Source organism: Ylistrum balloti, unplaced genomic scaffold (assembly GCF_031769215.1).
Source record: "Ylistrum balloti isolate Yb309-2 unplaced genomic scaffold, AGI_CSIRO_Ybal_v1 Utg370720, whole genome shotgun sequence".
NCBI lineage: Eukaryota > Metazoa > Mollusca > Bivalvia > Pectinida > Pectinidae > Ylistrum > Ylistrum balloti.
The window spans coordinates 346,010-365,452 of record NW_026782428.1 but is presented as its reverse complement, the minus strand read 5'-3'; the positions used below and the strand labels follow the sequence as shown (position 1 = coordinate 365,452).

Genomic DNA, 19,443 nt, shown 5'->3' with positions numbered 1-19,443 from the left:
TCACAGTCCCTGAATTTTTCAAACTCCTCCGTGTATGTAAGACGGTCCTTTTCTTCATTCTGTGGGTGAACTTGGCGATGATGGGTCTTGGTCTGTTTGACATGTGTCTCCCTAGTCTATGAGCGATGTAAATGTCAGTCGGAACCAATGGCACCTTAAGAGTTCCCGATACGAAGTTCACAACTTTCTCAATGCATTCCTCAACAGTGTTACTTTCCTTAGTATCTGGAATCCCTACGATCCGTTTAGAATTTTTCCGGCCATGTTGTTCTAGGTCGTTATGTTTCAATTCTAGTTCACAGAATCTGACTTCCATTCTGTCAATCTGGCTCTCGAGAAGACGTACTCTTTCCTTAAGGTGATCGTTCTCCGTCTCTAGAACATATATACATCCTTCCATTTTCTCTATCAACACCTTGTTATCTTGCTTTATGTCTCGTTTCAAACCCTGTAGCTTCGCTTCCATGAAGTCTCTGGTAACCATCATAGATAGCATATTATGAATTTCATCCAGTCTTTCATCAGTAGACTTTTTCTCCAAGCCAATGTCACTTTGTCTGCTACTCTGTGTTCTGGTTTTCGCACCAGCCGGGGCTCCAGTACCAGGCATAATGTTTGATTATATAAAAGGACAACACAGTCAGAGACAAAGGTAAAGTTTCCCTTAAGTATGTTGCTCGGGTAGCGTAGTGAGTAGTGGTCACTGTGGTCAACTCCAGCCATACCCAGAATAATCAAAGTCCAAAAATATCAATTCTTGCCTGTCCTCTTTTCTGGTCCGACTCCTTCCTCTTACACGTTCTGGCACTTTCTGTAAGGTAACTTTTAGGTCCTCGTCGCCTTTTTCATATTTGCGTCTGCCATATTGCTTCTTTCTAGGCTTATACGCATGCGCAGCATCAGGGTTATGAGCGGTAATGTATGAATTAGATCAGGACCACAATGTTTACATTCTTCATTTTTTAGATATCAATAAAAATGGTTGCAGTGACTTTTAATTTCAGTAATGAACAGAAAGTCTTGGCTTTGTAACATACTATTGTAAAATAGAACGTTTTATATCATTTTCTCGTAGTGTTTTATAACATTATAGTCGCTTTAAAATGTCAAAAGTTTATGCACGGCACATGGCGACTACAAAGAATTAAAGTGTCTTAATGCTGCACAGGACTATCTGAACATACAGAGGTTGCATTTAATATATAACATATGATATGGTCAGTTTGTTAAATTTAATAACATTTTCTTATGGCATGTATTCTCAGCTGTATCCCTGAAATCAGTCTACAAGAGCCCTGACCGATTGTCTGAAATTACAGTATGGTGTGCAGACAGGTGAATGTGGTGGTCAGAGATTATAATTAGAGGTCAAATAATGGAATAAAATTATCCTTTATTAATAAGGCAGTGAATTCACATGCATAGTTAAAGACAGTGATATTGTGATGATCAGATTTCACAATCAAAATCTTCAAACATGAAATCTTTAGTTTATAGGTATTTGATTTGGGGTCACATATTGCCATTACCAGTGTTGCAATGAGCTACATCTTAGAATTACAGCTGAACTAAATTTTCCTGCTATACCACATGCTATTTCCTGCGACACAGTATGCTGTCAAGTCTCCCGTTTTGGGCTGGAGACTTCAGATATTTCAGTCAATTTGGCAACCTCCAGTGAAAATTTCTACTGTAGACTGGAGAATTCAAAAAAATAAATTTACTATTTGTGTTAAGATGTCTATCAGCAAAAAATGATTCAATTTACATAACATGAATGAATCAACAATCTCCTGTTTGTGAAATATTATTGAATTGGAGATCTGCCGTTTCCATCATACTTGTATGACCAAGTGACAGATAATTCCCATGACATACCTTCGATTCTTTTTTCCATGGAGAGTTGACATCAGCAGAATTAAGGGAAAATTCATCAGCTTCCGGCTTTGACTTGAATACTTTGAAACGTGCTCCAGTATATTTCTTAACTGTTTTCAAGGCCAGATCTTTATCAGTAAAGACAAAGCATTTATCTGTAAATAAACATCAATGTATGTATTGATAGTGTATATACTTTCTTTCTGATCTTCCAGAAGGTGAAAATATCATCGTAATTTTTCAATGACTGAACAAATGAAAGTTTATTATTATTTCATCCTGCCAAATAACTGAGGAAATATTTTAATTTCTGCAAAAACAAATATCAAGATTACATCCTTGTTTCAAAGAGTAATAAATACCACAAACTACAGGATAATATAAGTCGGATTGGCAAACTTTCTTGGACATGTTTTAAAGAGATGTGGATAGCTTTGGCATAACAGTTTTTTATTGTTCAGTTGCTGCAACTATTAATGCTTAGCAGGGTATTCCTTACCTGTTATTCGTATTAAAATGCATAAAATCTAATCCCTTGAAAAATAACATGAAGGAATATTACACACGTAACCACCACTGAACACCACCCATATTCATGTCACATGACAAAATGTTGAAGATTTTGGAAACAATATTTTCTTATTATATATAAATCACAGATCAGTGCCAGTCTAAATCATTTTTTTAAAAATTTGTTGTTAATGTGTAAATATGATACTACTGGCATGTGTGCTATAATGCTGACTCACTTGACAGTATGTTATGGTAATTTAAGACCAGCTGATGTAATTAAAACAATGCACTTTGATGGTCAGCGAGAAAGTTGTCGGAAAATCAATAGAAACACACAGAGTGGACTGTCTAGACAATTCAGCTAGACGGATAATGGAATTATTATCCCAATTAAGTCGTGTTTACAGTCAATATTTTTTCACCTTCGATCTCTTCCTTATGGATAGTTGCAGGTAAACTGATTCCATAAAAATGACATGCTTCCAAATTTATCTTCGTTTTGTTATCTTGAGATTTTTCACCCTCTGGAACAATTTTGAAGCTTGCCAAACCATTCGATGCTGTCGATGATTCTGGTTGAGAATTAGTGGACCTAACAACGGCCCCATTAATACATCTGTCATTCTTCCCTTCTTTTCCTTTTGACAATGAAGTGACTGCACTGTCATCAATGGAAGGTTTTGAAATCGTGGTCGAAGTTGTTTGATGGGATGCAAGGATTTTTCTCGCCAACCGTTTTTGAAATAATGAAATCGTCGTAGGTAAAATAGGTCCGACAGTCTCTCCGTATTCCTTCAGCTGCGTCCTCAGTTCGTCTGCACTAAGTTTTTTCACTTGATCTAAAATATCTTCCATGTTAAATCCTAACCTATCTACATTTCTCAATATCTCGCCTGATAGTTCATCTCATTTTCGCCACTTCCGCCTCTTTCCTACCAAACTTCCTTTGTTATTGTTGTTACGATTGGTTTACCTAAAACCATTATCCAATGAAATTCCATGTAACAGTATTGCTAGATACTGAGTCGGGAGACGGTAAACTTTAGGAGTTATCTCGAGGATGTGAAGGGGACATTTCAGCGGAAAACAACTTAAACAAGTTTTAGGTGATTGAAAAATTTGTAATCTTGAATACTATAAGCGTTATGTTACATTTAGAAGTCAACACATTTTATAGACTGAGTGAGTTGTATCATAAATAATGTCGTGAAGCAGACGCTTTTTTAAGAGGCTTGAGAAACACCCCCTTTTTCACTGTCGCAGACACCACTAGACGAATTACAGGCGACGACACGTTTTGGGTGCTGGTGTGATGGACCTTAAACACGTCAAATGGTTCAGATAGGTCTTTCATATATAGAGGAATCAAAGAAGAAAAAAATGCTGTAATCTTATTATACCATATACAATGTATTTATCATTTGTATGTCGTATACCCCGCTGGGATTCGATCTAGCGACCCTTCAGTCTCTAGCCAGACTCTCTACCATTGAACTAAAGGAAAACTCACGAAAGCTGAGACTAATTAAGTGACCTGAACTCTCAACTTAAACATATTCGGGACTATAAGCTGGCCCTACAGACGTAAAAGGAGCAGATTGGTATGGCTTATACATAGTGATCAAGAAATATTTCTTTGACTTTGGTTCAGTGAGACATGGATTAATGCCAGAGACCCAAGTTTGATTCCTGGTCGGGCACTCACTGGAATGTGTTTTTCCATGTACTTGCACACGTACACAAGGTTTTAAGTCTGCTTGATTGCATTGGTGAATCTGCATGTTGAACCCCTGTCCATAATTTAACCAGTCAGTATCATAAAGTCTTTAAACCATTTCTCTGTATCAAAAGTTTAAATATAGTGTACATTTGATATGCAGTTGTCTGCGCAAGATTGTTGGGGAGTAGGGAAATCTTTACCATAGACTGGTCCTGTGCTGATTGCATGAAAAATACACTCTTTCAATGATGATGAACCTATCATAACTGATAATTTCACTACAATCAGGAGATTGTTAGTTATGTTACTAGAAATAAACATGTTTATCACATAATTAGCCTGTTTTGTCAAATCATATGGCCATGTAATAAATATTGTAAGTTGTATCTTGATGACATCACATGGTTGTCTCAGTAACACATTCCCTCTGTATCTAAATAAGCCTGTTGTATAGTGTTTGAAATTAAAGATTGTTTGTATTTTTTTTCCATAAATAGTGGTTATATCTTAAATGCAATATTACACTTATGTAGATTTAATATGGAATTAATATCAAACTCACCTAAAGGGTCATATCAAATTATTGAACTTGTTTGATATATGATACTCAGGTAATAAGATGCTCTACTTTTCCTTGAGCATCTTATGACATCCTGATATGCTGTAATCAACTCAATTCAACAATAATACTCAATGATTAAATAAAGTAAAAATGATAAGGTTTTATTTTTTACACATTTTTTTTTTGCTTAGGATTAAAATGTTACATTCCTGAATTTGCAAAAATAAACTTGAGACTCCAACCATTGAGCTATGTTTATGCATTGTGTTACCAAAATACTCTGAATTGTACTGTAGGTGTGCTGTAATTTTTTGACAGGTTAACAATTCATATATTCAATTGGTGATTGAAAGGACTTTAATTTTGAAAAACTGATACTTTATTATGCTATAATGAGAACTCATATGTTGTAGTATTCAGGTCAGCATGAGTAACTATGAAAGGTTTGACTCAGATCGGGGTGAGCCTGAAGGAGCAGCTGAAATTGATGTCACCAGAGTGGAAAGTAGAGAGATTCAAGACACACACATACAAGTTGATAACCCTGTTGATAAAGGACAAGTGAAATTCTATGAATCTGATAACAAACCTGGCTTAGAGTACATTGAAGATCCTGCACAGAAAGTTCAACTTACTGGATTGAAGTATGTATTTGCTCACAATGAAAGCCAAACAATCTTAATAAGTTTTTATTGATAAACATCATTAACAGAGTAGAAGTAAAAAAAAAAAAACAACTACTGCAGCATTTCCTGAAGAATTGGCCAATCACAAATCAGGTAGTATGAGGAAAAGTAAAATAAAGATGATAATTCTGATCTGTAAACAAAACACTTATTCTGATAGAGATTGTAATGAAACAATTATCAAAAATTAGGTCATGCAATAATTTATTGACTTTATGAAACTAGGTCATCTAAAGAGTTATTGACTCTATGAAACTAGGTCATGTAATGAGATATTAACTATATGAAACTAGGTCATGTAATGAGATATTGACTATTTGAAACTAGGTCATGTAATAATGTATTGATACCCTGAGACTTGGATGTGTAATAATGTAATGGGATACCTATTTGAGATGAGATATAGTGTGCTATGACATATCAATATAGCATACAGTATTCTTTACCTTATTGATACTTCTCTGTTAGATAACTAGGATTCTTTGTTGTTGTGTGTATGGAATATATGATTTATATTCATAAATACAGTTTTTGTGTCGCCTGCAGAGCTGGCGGACACTTAGGGATCGCTTTGTCAGTCGTCACGCGGCGGCGGCTTCGGCATCCGTACGAAAATCTCCAGACTTTTTTCGGTAATGCTTTGAGTTATCGAAATGAAATTTGGTACATGGCTACTTGTTGCAAGGGCACAGATTAAATTCGATTCCCGGCTGTTTGTATACTTTTTTGGCAGAGTTATGCCCATTTCAAATTTCCTGGGAATATTGTTTTCTTGACTTTTTTGGCTTATGCTTTGAGTTATTAAAATGAAATTTGGTATATGGCTTCTGGTTGCAAGGATACAGATTAAGAATGATTCCTGGCTGTCTGTGACCCTTTTTGGCTGAGTTATGCCCCTTTGAACTTGGAAAATTTCTCAAGAATATTGCTTTGCGCAGTTTTCCCTTTATGCTTCAAGTTATAGAAATGAAATTTGGTATTATAACTTTATGGTTGAACGTTGCACATCCAGTTCAATTTCTGGGTGACTGTGACACTTTATGCAGGCGACACACACAGTTCCGAGGAGCTGTTGTTATTCATACAAAAAGGTTTATTTCCTTGTAATGTAATTTTTCCCACAGATTAATCCAGTCCAAATTCAAGGCTGTAATTGAGAATGTAATATTCCGCATCATTACTGTGCTGTTGATATTGTTGGACTTCGTCCTGACCATCATTGGACTGGCTGAAACTGACAATGCTAGTAGTGGTCTGGAGATTGTCTCCCATTGTATCATCACTTATTTCCTGCTGGAGGTGGCAGCACGAATATTTTATCAGGAGTAAGTAACAAGAATCTGTTGTCAATAATGTTACTTCATTTCTCTTTCTTCTGAAAACTGTTATTATAACCATTTACATTAAATGTCTCATTGATATGGAAGCTGTAGGTGGATATTAATAATGGAATATCTAATCATTTACCTCATCCAATCTGATATTTTTTTAACAAAAACTTAATTCATGTTATGCATCATAAATATGCCAATTGTTAATAATATTCATTCTTTGTATATTCTTCGTGAGGTTTTTCTCATTAAGGTTGCAAAATAGAAAATCTTGCTGCCGCAAAGAATGCACGAATATTGAACAGTCAGTCATTATGTGATCAGTTAAGTACATTAAAAAAGCCTATCAGATTTTGACTGATAATCGATTGTTGATTTTAACAGATTTCCTATCACTAATGGTTATCGATGACAATCTATGTTGGTAATGACTATTTATAACTTTGTGAATATATCTCCAAAAGTGTACATAGTGCAACATGTTCTTTTTATTTGTGTAATGAATGTTATCAAATATCATGAAAAGTCTGTGTTATCAGGGGATGATTGAAGAGATGCTAACAGACAAACATCTGATTATGTCCCATTACTGTCACTTACCATAATTTCCATGTCTTTTTTTTCATCTGATATGTAGTAATGCCTCGGACATCAGTACCGTATTTATTCCAATAAACGCCCCATCTCTAATAAACACCCCCCACATGTTTTCTCAGTAAATTTCAACAACTCAGGAGTCAGGTTACAAAGCTTACCTTTTAATAAATTTTAAATTCCTGGTATCCATGAACATGAACAAATGAATTTTGGCACAAGAAAATTACACTGTCACGACATGTGCACAAGTAATATCAATTTAATCCACGGTTCATTTCAATACACTGCAGGCCTAACGGCTGGGACTGCCGTACGAACTACTGTCTTCACTTTCACTTTCGCCAGTCTCGCTTTCACTCGGTTCTATTTGTGGAATAAAAGGTGCATTCACATCACCCATTAAATTTTGCAAAACGTCATCTGCAGCTTGGACATCCTTTTCACTAAACCCCTGGAATTCCTCATCATCAGAATCATGCTGGAAAATATGATCCTCGCTACTGTTCAGCGAATTTGTGATACCGCATTTTTTTAACGATCTTCTGATTGTGTCCGGGCTAATGCTATCCCATGCTGTCTTGACCCAAGACAACATTACAACTTTAGATGGGGCTTTATGATTCCCTGCTTTGGTTTTCTCAATGGGGCCACTGAAACACCATTCGTCATACAACTCTCAAAGTTTTTGTTTGAAGGGTTTATTCCACGACACATCGGCTGGCTGTAGCTTACATGTACATCCTCCGGGTATAACACAGATGTCTGAATTATATTTTTGATGAACCAGCCCCGCACATGTATACCACAATACCACTTGGTATGTCATCTTTCGGAAGGGGACGAATGCCTGGCATGTGCACATGGGGGGCAATTTTAGTCCCATCGGCATATGCTGCCAGTGTCACCGTTATTTTTTGTTTTTCATGGCCAGTACTGTAAACTCTGACCTCCTTTTCCCCTTTATTGCCAATGTCGATTTTCCTGGCATGTCAAACCACACCGGGGTTTCATCCATGTTAGCGATATGGCTATCGGATATTCTCGTAGCCGACGCATTCTTAACACGAAATTAAAAAAACTGTCAATACGATCATCAATTAATGAAACTTTATGTTGTGCCACATGCGTAGATCGCCTGAACGAAATGTTATGTCTCTTTTTGAATTTAGAAAACCATCCATATGAGGCTTTGAACGATTGACTACCATTTGCCTTATGCATATGCAGGGCCTCAAACCGCAATGCTTTCCCAGTCACTCGTATTCCGGCCTCCCGTCTGTCCTGTAGCCATCTCATCAGATTTTTGTCAATATCTTTATATCTGACATGCCTCCCACCTCCTTTACAGCGTTTAGATGTTTTAGAAAGATTTTTTTAATTTTTCTTTGTTTTGACACCAGTCCCGCACTCGTTTTCTGTCAACACAAAACACTTTCGCGGCGGCATGTTTACCCTTCTCCTCTGCGAAGGCGATTGCTTTAAGCTTGAAAGCAGTGTCGTAATTTCGTTTTGTCCCAGACATTGTTATCAGGTATGTGGGATTTATTAAGAAACAGACTGGCTTATATACCGCTGTGTTTTTTTATTTTGTTATGCAAACTAGGCCTACAAGCGATGATGAACATTGTACGTTTTTTGACTGAAGCTGACACAATGTATTTCATACAAGAATTCAGGTTATCAGAATGCAATTGACAACAATCTTTAAAGCTACAACGATGTTGGAATTACTGCAATTTTCAAATGCATTCTTTGCTGAGTAATTTGTTAGTTTGTTAAACAATGGTTTTAAGTAGCAGCCATGGCATGTCACGACCAACAAATTATGAAATTTTGTGTTCTATTAATCGCCCCCTGTCTGAAAAATTTCACGCCACCGGGGCGTTTATTGGAATAAATACGGTATTTGTCGATGCTCGCTATGAAATATAATGAAATATAATGATGACACATACTAAATAATTAGTACAGAAACAAAATTTTATCAGAATTATAATATGCTTTTAGTCTTCCTTCTACATGATGTAGTATCTACTGAAACTGAAAGTGTAGACTGAATCCAGAAACGTCCTCTAAATTTATCAGTCAGTGATTTGTTTACAGGTGCCTCACCAGCATCCTGGGTACATGTATTATAGATGGAAGAGTTATGATTTCTCTTACTTTTATCCTGTTTTGTCTTGTTTTGTTGACAGGCGCCTGTTTTTCACCAGCATCCTAGATATGATAGATGGAGGGGTCGTAGTTGTGTCTTTCATTTTGGATATGGTGTTTATTGCTTTATCTACGAATGATCCGGACATGGACTATCTCCGGTAGGCTTTCATTTTTGATAGTGATGATATAGAATGATTGATAACTTAAGGTCACCGTGTCTAAAGTAGTGGTGAATGTTTATGTTATTACACTTTCCATTTTCCCTCGGTCTCATACCGTTTCCCCACTTGTCTGAACGACTGGAGAAGTAAGGATAATGGATTTGAACAAAATAACTAGAGCTCCTTCGGCGAAACGTAACAAAATATTACATATGCAGAGGTTGTGGACTACATCTTGCCCTAACTGGAGAAGGGACAAGAGCAGAAGCAGAGTTCAATTGTTAACAACCTCCTTTTCTCCAATAAAGTGATGTTTTAACATAGATCAACCTCTGGTGAAGAAGACGAAAAACAATTCTTTTTTCTTCTATTTTTGTTACAGACCAAAATTGAGCTTTGTAGACTTATAGCTTTTTTCAGGACAACAGGCCAAAAAATGTGTATAACTCACCTGCACATTTCAACTATCATAGAAATAATGTCTTGCTTATTTTCATTTTCAAGCAATTTGGTAGGTTTTTTCTTATTGATACTGAGAGTCAGAGTCTTCAATGGAGAAATATTTGTAATGTTGTCACAAGTGAAGATTGAAATTCAATGTTATAGGTTGGTTGTGATTGGTCGAGTAGTAAGGATCATCAGAGCATTGCGAATTATCTACCTTATGGTTCAACAACAACGTCATGTAGCAACAGCGTCTCGTCGTGTGGTGTCACAGAACAAACGCCGATACCAAAAGAATGGGTTTGATTTGGATCTTTGCTATATTACAGGTAAAATAATACAACATATCAGATAATTGCAAAGTATGACAGTTTAACACAGGATCTTACAGGTAAACTTTGAGGTGTATCAAATAATTGCAGAGTGTAACAGCTTAACACAGGATTTTGCAGGTAAATTTTGATTATATCTGGTAATCTAGATAGCTGATCAATTTGAAAATCATCTAAATGTCTCATGTCTAGAAACTAAACAAAATCAGCGAAACTTTGACCCCAGTTGTTGAATTGCTGTAATAACGACATCTTGATGTAAATTACTAAATAAATAATCAAGGAACAAGTTGTCTTTGATTTAAAGGTTTTCATTAACATTTAAGAAAAACAAAAAAAGATGATAAATTGGTTTTAATTTCACAGAGAGAGTGATTGCCATGTCATTTCCATCAAAAGGTATGATGGCAATGTACCGGAATCCAGTCAGGGTAAGTGTGTTTGAGGTCAGGAACCTATTTGTACAAGTGTGTATAGACTGGGTCCTTAAAAATTATTGTAAATTTTCGCGTATAGTGCGCACTTTTTCAAGCTAAAACCGTCGTGTCAAAAAGGGGGTGCGCATTATACACAGGAACATGCCATTCTTGGGGTTATCATTCCCGAGTTCTGCGTCCGCCATATTGGATTACTTGTGACACTATCAAGTAGATCACTCTGTTGTTAAACCGGAAATGGTTATATGAACAGGAAGCAGTATTTTATTGTATATAATGTTGGTTGGAAATTTAAAATATGAAAATAATAATTTCCATGAATTTCTTGTTGTTTAATTTAGCTTATAACAGGAATTGAGTGTTAAATATGTACATAGTATATTGCACCAAATATGACCTTTACCTGTCCAGCACTGCATAGCCAAGTAGGGACTTATGTAAACAATGGTAGCCAGAATTCATATAAACAAATGTGATGTGTATATATAAACCGTGCAGTACAGTTAGAGTAACGATGATTGTATCATTATAACATAAAATATTTCAAGGTCATGAGAAAATAATAGTTTAGATAGTGAATTGTATATAGTTGCTTAGTACAGCATTATGAGTATGTAAGGTAAACATGACCGATTTAGCAGATGTTAGGTTCTGTGTAATTGTTAAGTATTTGATTATTATATATGTAAATAATGACCAATATGCGGTGGGTCTGAAGACTGGTAGTACCAATTGTCATTCCAGACAATAGCTTCCTGGGATTGGGGAATGGACCAATCAACGGTCGTTGCACTAAATGTGCATCCCCAATCCATCAGCACTTATCCCATACACAATAACAAATGGCGCCAAGATTCTGCATTTTGTGTCCAAATCGGTATAATTTTGACAGAATCTTGATATGGTTGGGTCGCCAGGATCAACCATTTTTCTTGAGGAATTTCCACCTGCTGAGTTTCCGACTTTTGGCTTCCCCTATAAATACTGGGCAGTTTTCGCTGCTCATTGCACTTGGATCTAGGAATGCCAACGGGACAACTTCCGGTTGTGGGACTGACTCTACGGAAGCGTGATAGGGAGCGAGCGTTCTTGTGGACTTCACTGTGCTATATAAACAACAAGTAGAAAGGAATTTGGACTTGGCTTTTTCTTCGGGAAACACAACGCGAGCGGGGGCACAGTGGGGTTACAAGAGGTGATTTGGTGCCGTGACCAGGATCCAGTAACAACATCTTAACTGGATTGGCTCTTATAAGGTAGGTGGAACTCTTTTCCCATTTTGTACCTTATCACTGACCTTTGGCAGCATCTTCAATTGTTTACAATTAGGTTATTAATTGTAAGGGAAGTAGGATATCTTATGACGTCATGGTTAGCTTGTTATCAGATGTAGAAATGAATAGTATTGCTGAGAGAATGGCTAACCTAGGTACCCCCCAGTTAAATGAAAGACTTCCCCCTCAGGAAATCCACCCTCAAGTGCCCCTGGGAGAGGGACTCTTCAAGATGATGGGGAGGTACTCATAAGAAGCATGGCGCAACAGTTCAAAAGTCTTTCGGCGGCTATGACAGCACAGGGTGTGTTTCAAGTAGTAAAGGTTTTTGAAGGTGACCCTTCAAAGTTTAAGGCTTGGATCAAAGAAATCGAAAAATATGCTAAATTGGTAGGGTTGGACAATGGGTCCACACCAAATATAGCTTACCAGACAAGTACGGGGTCAGTAGGTGACTTTATTAAAAGGTACATTGATTCTATGGAAGGAGATGGAATCCTTAGTTGGGAGGATTTAAAGAAGTTATTAAAGCAAAGGTTTGCTGAGATAACAGACTCACAACAGGCCCTGGCCTTGTTGAGAAAAACTAGGCAAAAAGACACTGAAAGTGTGCAAATATTTGCAGAACGACTTCTACAGATAGCTGAAGATGCTTACACTAATGCTCAAGACAATGATAGGGGAATAGTGCAACAGCAATTAGTTAATACCTTTTGCGACGGGTTGGCATATGACTACCTTAAAATGAAAGTCATGAGAGAAAACCCCCAGACTTTAGAAGACGCTGTAGGCATAGCAATGAGGGAACAAAACTTAAGAAAACGGTTTGATTTAAGAAAAGATGACAGTGATGTCTTTCATAAAGTAGATTCCCAAAGATTGTAACCAAAAACAGTCTCAAGACATACTGACAACGACCCAAGACAAATTGTTCCTATGGAAATAGACCATTCAAGACAAAGACAATGCTATAGATGTAAAAGAGATAATGTTATGGCAAGGTCACACCCCATTTCTAGAGACAGACCAAGGTTCAGACAGTACAATTCGGATAGACAAAGTTGGTTCCAACATCCAAGGAATCATAAAGACAATAGCCACACCCAAACAAACAGCTCTCAAGCAAAACCACCATTAGTTCCTCCTAAATCTAATCATGTACAGGCTTTAAGACAAGACGTAAGACAAGACAATCACGAAAACAACCGGTTATATACACCCACGTTAGTGTGTTGGCATTGCAATAACGTAGGACTTATAAAAAGAAATTGCCCTCGCCTAAGTGGTAGTTACCCAAGAAATACTCAGTTAAACTAAAAACCTCTCCCCATAAGGAAACCGATGGAGAGAGGAAAATTAGGTTAAGTAATCCTGTATCTAAGACAATAAATATATCAGGTAACCCAAGTACAACTGTGATAAAATTAGGTAAACAAAGAGTTAGAGTCTTGATAGATACTGGAGCTGAGGTTTCCCTTATTAATGATAGGATTTTAAAGACTTTTCCAAAGAAGCCAAGATTAAGAAAAGAAAACATAACCCTCCAGACAGTCGGTAGTACACCAATCGAGGTAATAGGTTCTGTTGAACTTCCTTTTCAAATGAGAAACATGACCTTAAGTCACAAGTTTTATGTTGTTAAAGGAATGAATAGGAACTGTATTCTTGGACTAGATTGGTTAAGAAAAAATGGCGTTAGAATGTACTTTGATTTGGCATGCATGCGTATACGAAAGACATATGTTCCCTTAGAGGAAGATGTACATATTGCTTCTATAATTCGCATCACCAAGAAAACTGTCTTAAGACCACAAACAGCTACCATATGCAATATTAAACTTGTTAGAAGTTTTGAAGTGCCCAAGTCAAGATTACTGAATATTTCTCCTGAAATATCAAGTGAAGAGACACCTTGTATAAATAATGAACCCGGGGTAGTATTACAGGAAAGCATAGCTCAGGTAAAAAATCCCTTTAAGATACCAGTCTTATTAGTTAACAATACCAATAGAACAATGACCTTAAGACGTGGTAGTGTAGTAGGGAAGGCAACAGCTGTAGAAACAAAAGACATAAGTAGTGCAACTGTAACTGACAAAAATGGCAACAGTAAGGAGGATTTAAAAGATGTAAGTGTACCAGAAAAATATAGAGAAGACACTATTAAACTTCTTAAAAGAAATAGAGACCTATTTGCGAAGAAAGACTCAGATTTAGGTCATACTGACACAGTGAAGATGCATATTGACACAGGAAACAACAAACCTATAAGAAATTGTGCATACCGCACCCCACTCAACAAACGCGATGTCATAAATGAAGCCATAGATGAGATGTTAGAGGCTACAGTAATTGAAAGGTCAAGAAGTCCTTGGTCCTTTGGTCTTGTTGTTGTAGACAAGAAAGATGGCAGCAAAAGGATGTGTGTCGATTTTAGAAGTCTAAATAAGATTGTGACACCCATGTCAGTACCACTTCCTTTGATAGATGACATCTTAAACCTTCTTGGCCAATCAAAGCACTTTACTACCTTAGACTTGAAGAGTGGGTATTGGCAAGTTCAGTTAGACGAGGAAAGTAAACCTAAGACAGCATTTGCTTGCCATAGAGGTCTTTTCCAGTTCAACAGGATGCCCTTTGGTTTAAGTAATGCCCCTGCTGTGTTCCAAGAGTTGATGAACATTGTCTTACAGGAATGTGAGCAGTTTGCTACTGCCTATCTTGATGATGTCTTGATCTATAGTAAGACACCAGAGGATCACCTTAAACATATCCAGATAGTATTTAGGAAGCTAAGAGCACATGGGCTCAAGTTAAAACTTAAGAAATGCAGCTTCTTTCAAACCGAAACTGAATATCTTGGGTTTATTATAACAGATGAAGGAGTAAAACCCGACACTAAGAAAGTAGAAGCTATTCGAACTTTACCATCTCCAACTTGTGTCAGAGAAGTACGAGGATTTATTGGAATGTGTAGCTACTACAGAAGATTTATACCCAATTTTTCCAAGATAGCTGAACCTCTCATAGACTTAACAAAGAAGTATGCAAGATTCAAATGGTCAGAAAAGTGCCAAAATGCTTTTGATTTTCTTAAGGAAAGTCTAACAGTAATACCATTACTGGCTTACCCAGATCCTAGCCAAGACTATATCCTTCATACGGATGCTTCAGATTCTTGCATAGGCGCATGTCTTACGTAGAAGAAAGAGGGTGAAGAAATGCCAATATATTACTTGTCACATAAGCTCAGTCAAACACAAAGAAGGTGGTCTGTAATCGAGAAGGAGGCCTTTGCTGTAGTGTACGCATTACAAAAGCTTGACAATTACTTACATAATAGTAGATTTGTAATAAGGACTGACCATCGACCACTTTGTTACATCTTCTCAGATAAAAAGACTACAAATAAGAAACTGTCTATGTGGGCTCTTAGTGTGGCAGCATATAACTGTAAGGTGGAATATATAGAGGGCAGGTATAATTGTTGTGCAGACTTACTGTCTAGACAACCTTCTGATACCAGTGAAGAAGCTCAAGAAGCTCAAGGTGCTCCAGAAGAAGCACAAGACATCTTAGATGTTGATGATAGAACCTTAGAAGTAGGTGCCCTGAACTCCAATTACTTCCGTCCTAAAGACTACGCCAGTTGTGAAGTAGATCCGCCAGATGACATCATTAAGCCTCATATGGATTTACCAGAAGACATTAACATTAAAGATGCCCAAGAAAATGACACAGACATAAAGAATTTGCGAACAAGACTTAGTAATGGTAAGGCAACAAAGAATGAGGAGGAGCGATACTTGGTAGTAGACAACGTCTTATACTATCTGTCAAACGCAGACTCAGATGACCCAAACTTAAGGCTCTACATACCTAAGGAATTTGAGGAACTTGTGATTAAGCAGCATCATGAGTCTTTAGGTCATATGGCTCTAGATAAAACTTATGACACTATGCGTAAGAAGTACTATTTTCCAATGATGTACAAGAATGTACACCAGTACATATAGAAGTGTGTTACATGTCAGACGAGAAGTAGTGCTAATCCCAAGCCCCCTCTGCAAGACACTGACATTCCTCCTTACCCTTTCGCAAAAATAGCCATGGACTTGTCAGGTCCCTATCCAGAAACACTTTCGGGGAATAAGTACATAATATCCTTTGTAGATGTGTACTCAGGATGGCCAGAGGCTTTTCCTGTACCTGATAAATCAGCAGCAAATATAGTGCATCTCATTTTAGAAGAAATTTTCCCAAGATATGGCTGTGTCTTAAGCATCGTATCAGACAATGGTTCTGAGAATATTGCAAAATCAGTTAAAGAAACACTAGAAGCCCTAAACATACATCACATTACTACGTCTTATTACTGCCCTCAAGCAAACGGAAAGGTGGAGAGATTTCACCGAACCATGGTAGATATAATGGCTAAAAAGATCAAAGAAAGCACAAATACATGGGATCTTTTCTTGAACCAAACTCTTGCCGCTGTGCGATTTCACACCAGTGAAGTGACAAAGGCATCGCCTTTCTTCCTGTTATATATCCGTGATGTTGTTCTTCCTTTGGACACAATTCTCAAGCCGAGACGAAGATATGTTGGGGAAGACTTACACAAAATCGCACTAGAACAGCAGCACAAGTCCTTTGTATTAGTGCACCAATACTTGAAACAGGCTAAGAAAAAGCAAAAGAAACTTGCTGACAGAAATAGCAAGGATGAGGACTTAAAAGTAGGTGATCCTGTATATGTAAGAAATCATAAAAGAACATCAAAACTTGATAACAAATGGACACCATACTTCAGGATTGTTGAACAGACAGGACCCGTGAGTTTTAAGGTAAGAAACCAACTCACAGGAGAAGTCACTAAGACACATGCAAGACATTTGCGTCTGGCAAATGTTGATGAATGGAGTTTGCCTAAGGATAATATAGGTCGGCCTTTGAGGAAGTCCACCTATGTAGTACCTCCAGAAGATGTAAGTAGCTCTGATGATGAACCAGAGGAGGACCCGCCACTTCAACGGGTCATTAAAAGAAAACGAAAAGAAAGATCAAATTCTGATGACGAGGATGACATTCCTCTAACAGAACTTAGGCAGCGTCTTAGGACTCGGGAATTAGCAGAAAAAGCTCAAGTTATTGACTCTGATGATGAAGACATGCCATTGACACAGTTAAGACAATGCAAAAGACAGTATAAACTCCCAGACTATCAGTCAGTTGACATGGACCTGACAGAGGATGACGTAACTGAATCTGAGGACAGTAGTACTAATGAGGAAATGGAAGTTAATGTCATTAAGAAAATAGGAACCCCAAAAATAGAATGTAGAAAGGAAATTGTAGATTTACCTAGAAAACAGAGAAAGTCCCATAAGGAAAAGAATGCCCCAAAAGAAGTTAGATTAGCTAAGACAATAAAACTACTTCAGGCATGCTTAGAGATATAAGGTATTAAAAGCCTCCTAGTAAAATGTCCTTAATCTTTCTTGCAGGAAGTTATGGCAAGAAAGGATGAAGGCTCAACATCCAAATGGGGAATTGTAGATACAAATCCTTCTGTGATAAACGTAGATCAAGAAGCGTTGGTCTTAGATAATTTATACTTAAAGATACAAAAATTGCACGTTAGGGTACCAGATGTCACTGAATTAATCTTAAAATACCATAGAATTAACCAGGCAAATCTCCAACCCCGTAAACTCATTGTGAACAGTATAAAACACTTAAGACATGTGTTTAGAATGACAAATAGGACCTATGTTATGTTAATGGCTCAGCTAGATTTAGATTTTAATCTTAACCCTGGATTTTGCAAGGGACTTGCCAATTTACAGAGATCGGCTAGACGAATTAGCTTGAGGAAGAAAACCTTAGGCAAAACTTCATGTAAAAGAAAACATCCTGATTCCCAGCAATAAGTTTCTATCTTTTTGTTTTTTGGAGAACGATGGCTTACAAGGCACCTCCAACTGAATCCCTTACAAGTAGATTCGAAAACTTGAAAAGTAATAAACCAATAGATACACATTATTCACGTAGTTCATTATTAGGTCTAAGATGTCAGCCTTCTTTTACCAAGAAACCTGTAGCTATAATCAGGAAACCTCAAACAGTAGTACTCAAGAAACAACCATGCAAAGTAAAAGAATGTATTCAAACAAAATCTCGTAGACGGTCGACTAAATGTAAAAGATGGCCTCAAGTTGATGTAACAAAACAAGAAGAAATAACTAACCCTTTATTGGAGACAATACATGATGTGATGAGACGTTCTCACATTATTTACAACATCATTCTTGTATACATCCGCTTAGCCTTAACGTCCCAATCATCAGTTAAGATAAGAATGCATGAAGAATTTAGGCACTATGTTAAAATATACCGTCTTACTCACATTGATGAGTTACGTAAGGAAAATCCAAGTGTGACAATTCTCCCTTCAAGAATAAAATATTGGCAAAGGTTTTGTTATGAATTTCGATATGGTGTAGACCAAATCTATTGTGCAAGACAATTGAAGATTGCAGAAGAAGTATTTCAAGATATTGTTAAGAATACCAAACACTTAGACAGTTTATTTTATGTTTAATTGCAGAAAGACGGCCCAGGCCTGACTTACTAAAATGAACAATTCACTCCTTTTCGTCTTACTAATAATAGGTAGTGTTAAAGCAACTCTCATCAGACAAAACGTAGTCTTTGAGAAAATAAATGATGTCACAACTACTAGATCTAAATGGTTAGTCGCATTTGTCTTAGACTTAAATCCGTACCAAAATATCTTAGCCAAATTAAACAACAGTCTTTCTGAAATAAGTAATGAGATTTATGTTGAATCTCAAGTGTGGCAGTTACACCCAAAAATTGACCTTAATCTGGCCTATAACTTACTAGTACTTCACCATGAAGTTAAAAATTTAAGACAAACTCAGGAATTCTTATAAGAAGAACTTAGAAATATAAAAACACTACATCAGACTCGAACTAAAAGAGCGTTGATTCCAATTGTAGGTAAGGCACTGTCCTTCCTTTTTGGTACATTAGATGAAGATGATATTGATACAATCAAAACTAATGTTAGGACCTTAAGAAATAATCAGGTACACCTTCAACATGTTGTTAAGGAAAGTTTAACTATCCTTCATACTGCCCAAGGCCAAATAGCAAATAACAGAAAGAATATTAATGAAGTAATAGATACTTTAACTGATCTAGCGAAGTTAGAGATGAATCTTAGTCATTCAGTTCAAGATATTGACAAATACTTACATACGTATACAAAGATAGATAGAGCCTTAAGTGAAGCTAAGGAAATAGTTGGTTTAGCTAGAGATTA

The 19,443-nt window shown here is 36.8% G+C and overlaps 2 protein-coding genes across 2 annotated transcripts in view; one reads left to right on the top strand and one right to left on the bottom strand.

Annotated features, from left to right (window-relative positions):
• The window catches only part of LOC132557773 (ankyrin repeat and LEM domain-containing protein 2-like), a 37,573-nt gene extending 34,327 nt beyond the window's left edge, over nucleotides 1-3,246 (bottom strand). Inside the window, exons 1-2 of the mRNA XM_060222299.1 lie at nucleotides 2,814-3,246; nucleotides 1,879-2,033 (exon numbers count right to left, since the gene is read on the bottom strand). Coding sequence (XP_060078282.1) covers nucleotides 1,879-2,033; nucleotides 2,814-3,246 — 588 coding nt within the window. The remainder of the gene's footprint in view (nucleotides 1-1,878; nucleotides 2,034-2,813) is intronic.
• Nucleotides 3,247-5,094: 1,848 nt separating this feature from the next.
• The window catches only part of LOC132557776 (phosphatidylinositol 3,4,5-trisphosphate 3-phosphatase TPTE2-like), a 29,564-nt gene continuing 15,215 nt past the window's right edge, over nucleotides 5,095-19,443 (top strand). Inside the window, exons 1-5 of the mRNA XM_060222301.1 lie at nucleotides 5,095-5,317; nucleotides 6,484-6,684; nucleotides 9,483-9,602; nucleotides 10,212-10,378; nucleotides 10,748-10,812. Of these exons, the coding sequence (XP_060078284.1) occupies nucleotides 5,100-5,317; nucleotides 6,484-6,684; nucleotides 9,483-9,602; nucleotides 10,212-10,378; nucleotides 10,748-10,812 (771 nt within the window). The 5' untranslated portion in view covers nucleotides 5,095-5,099. The remainder of the gene's footprint in view (nucleotides 5,318-6,483; nucleotides 6,685-9,482; nucleotides 9,603-10,211; nucleotides 10,379-10,747; nucleotides 10,813-19,443) is intronic.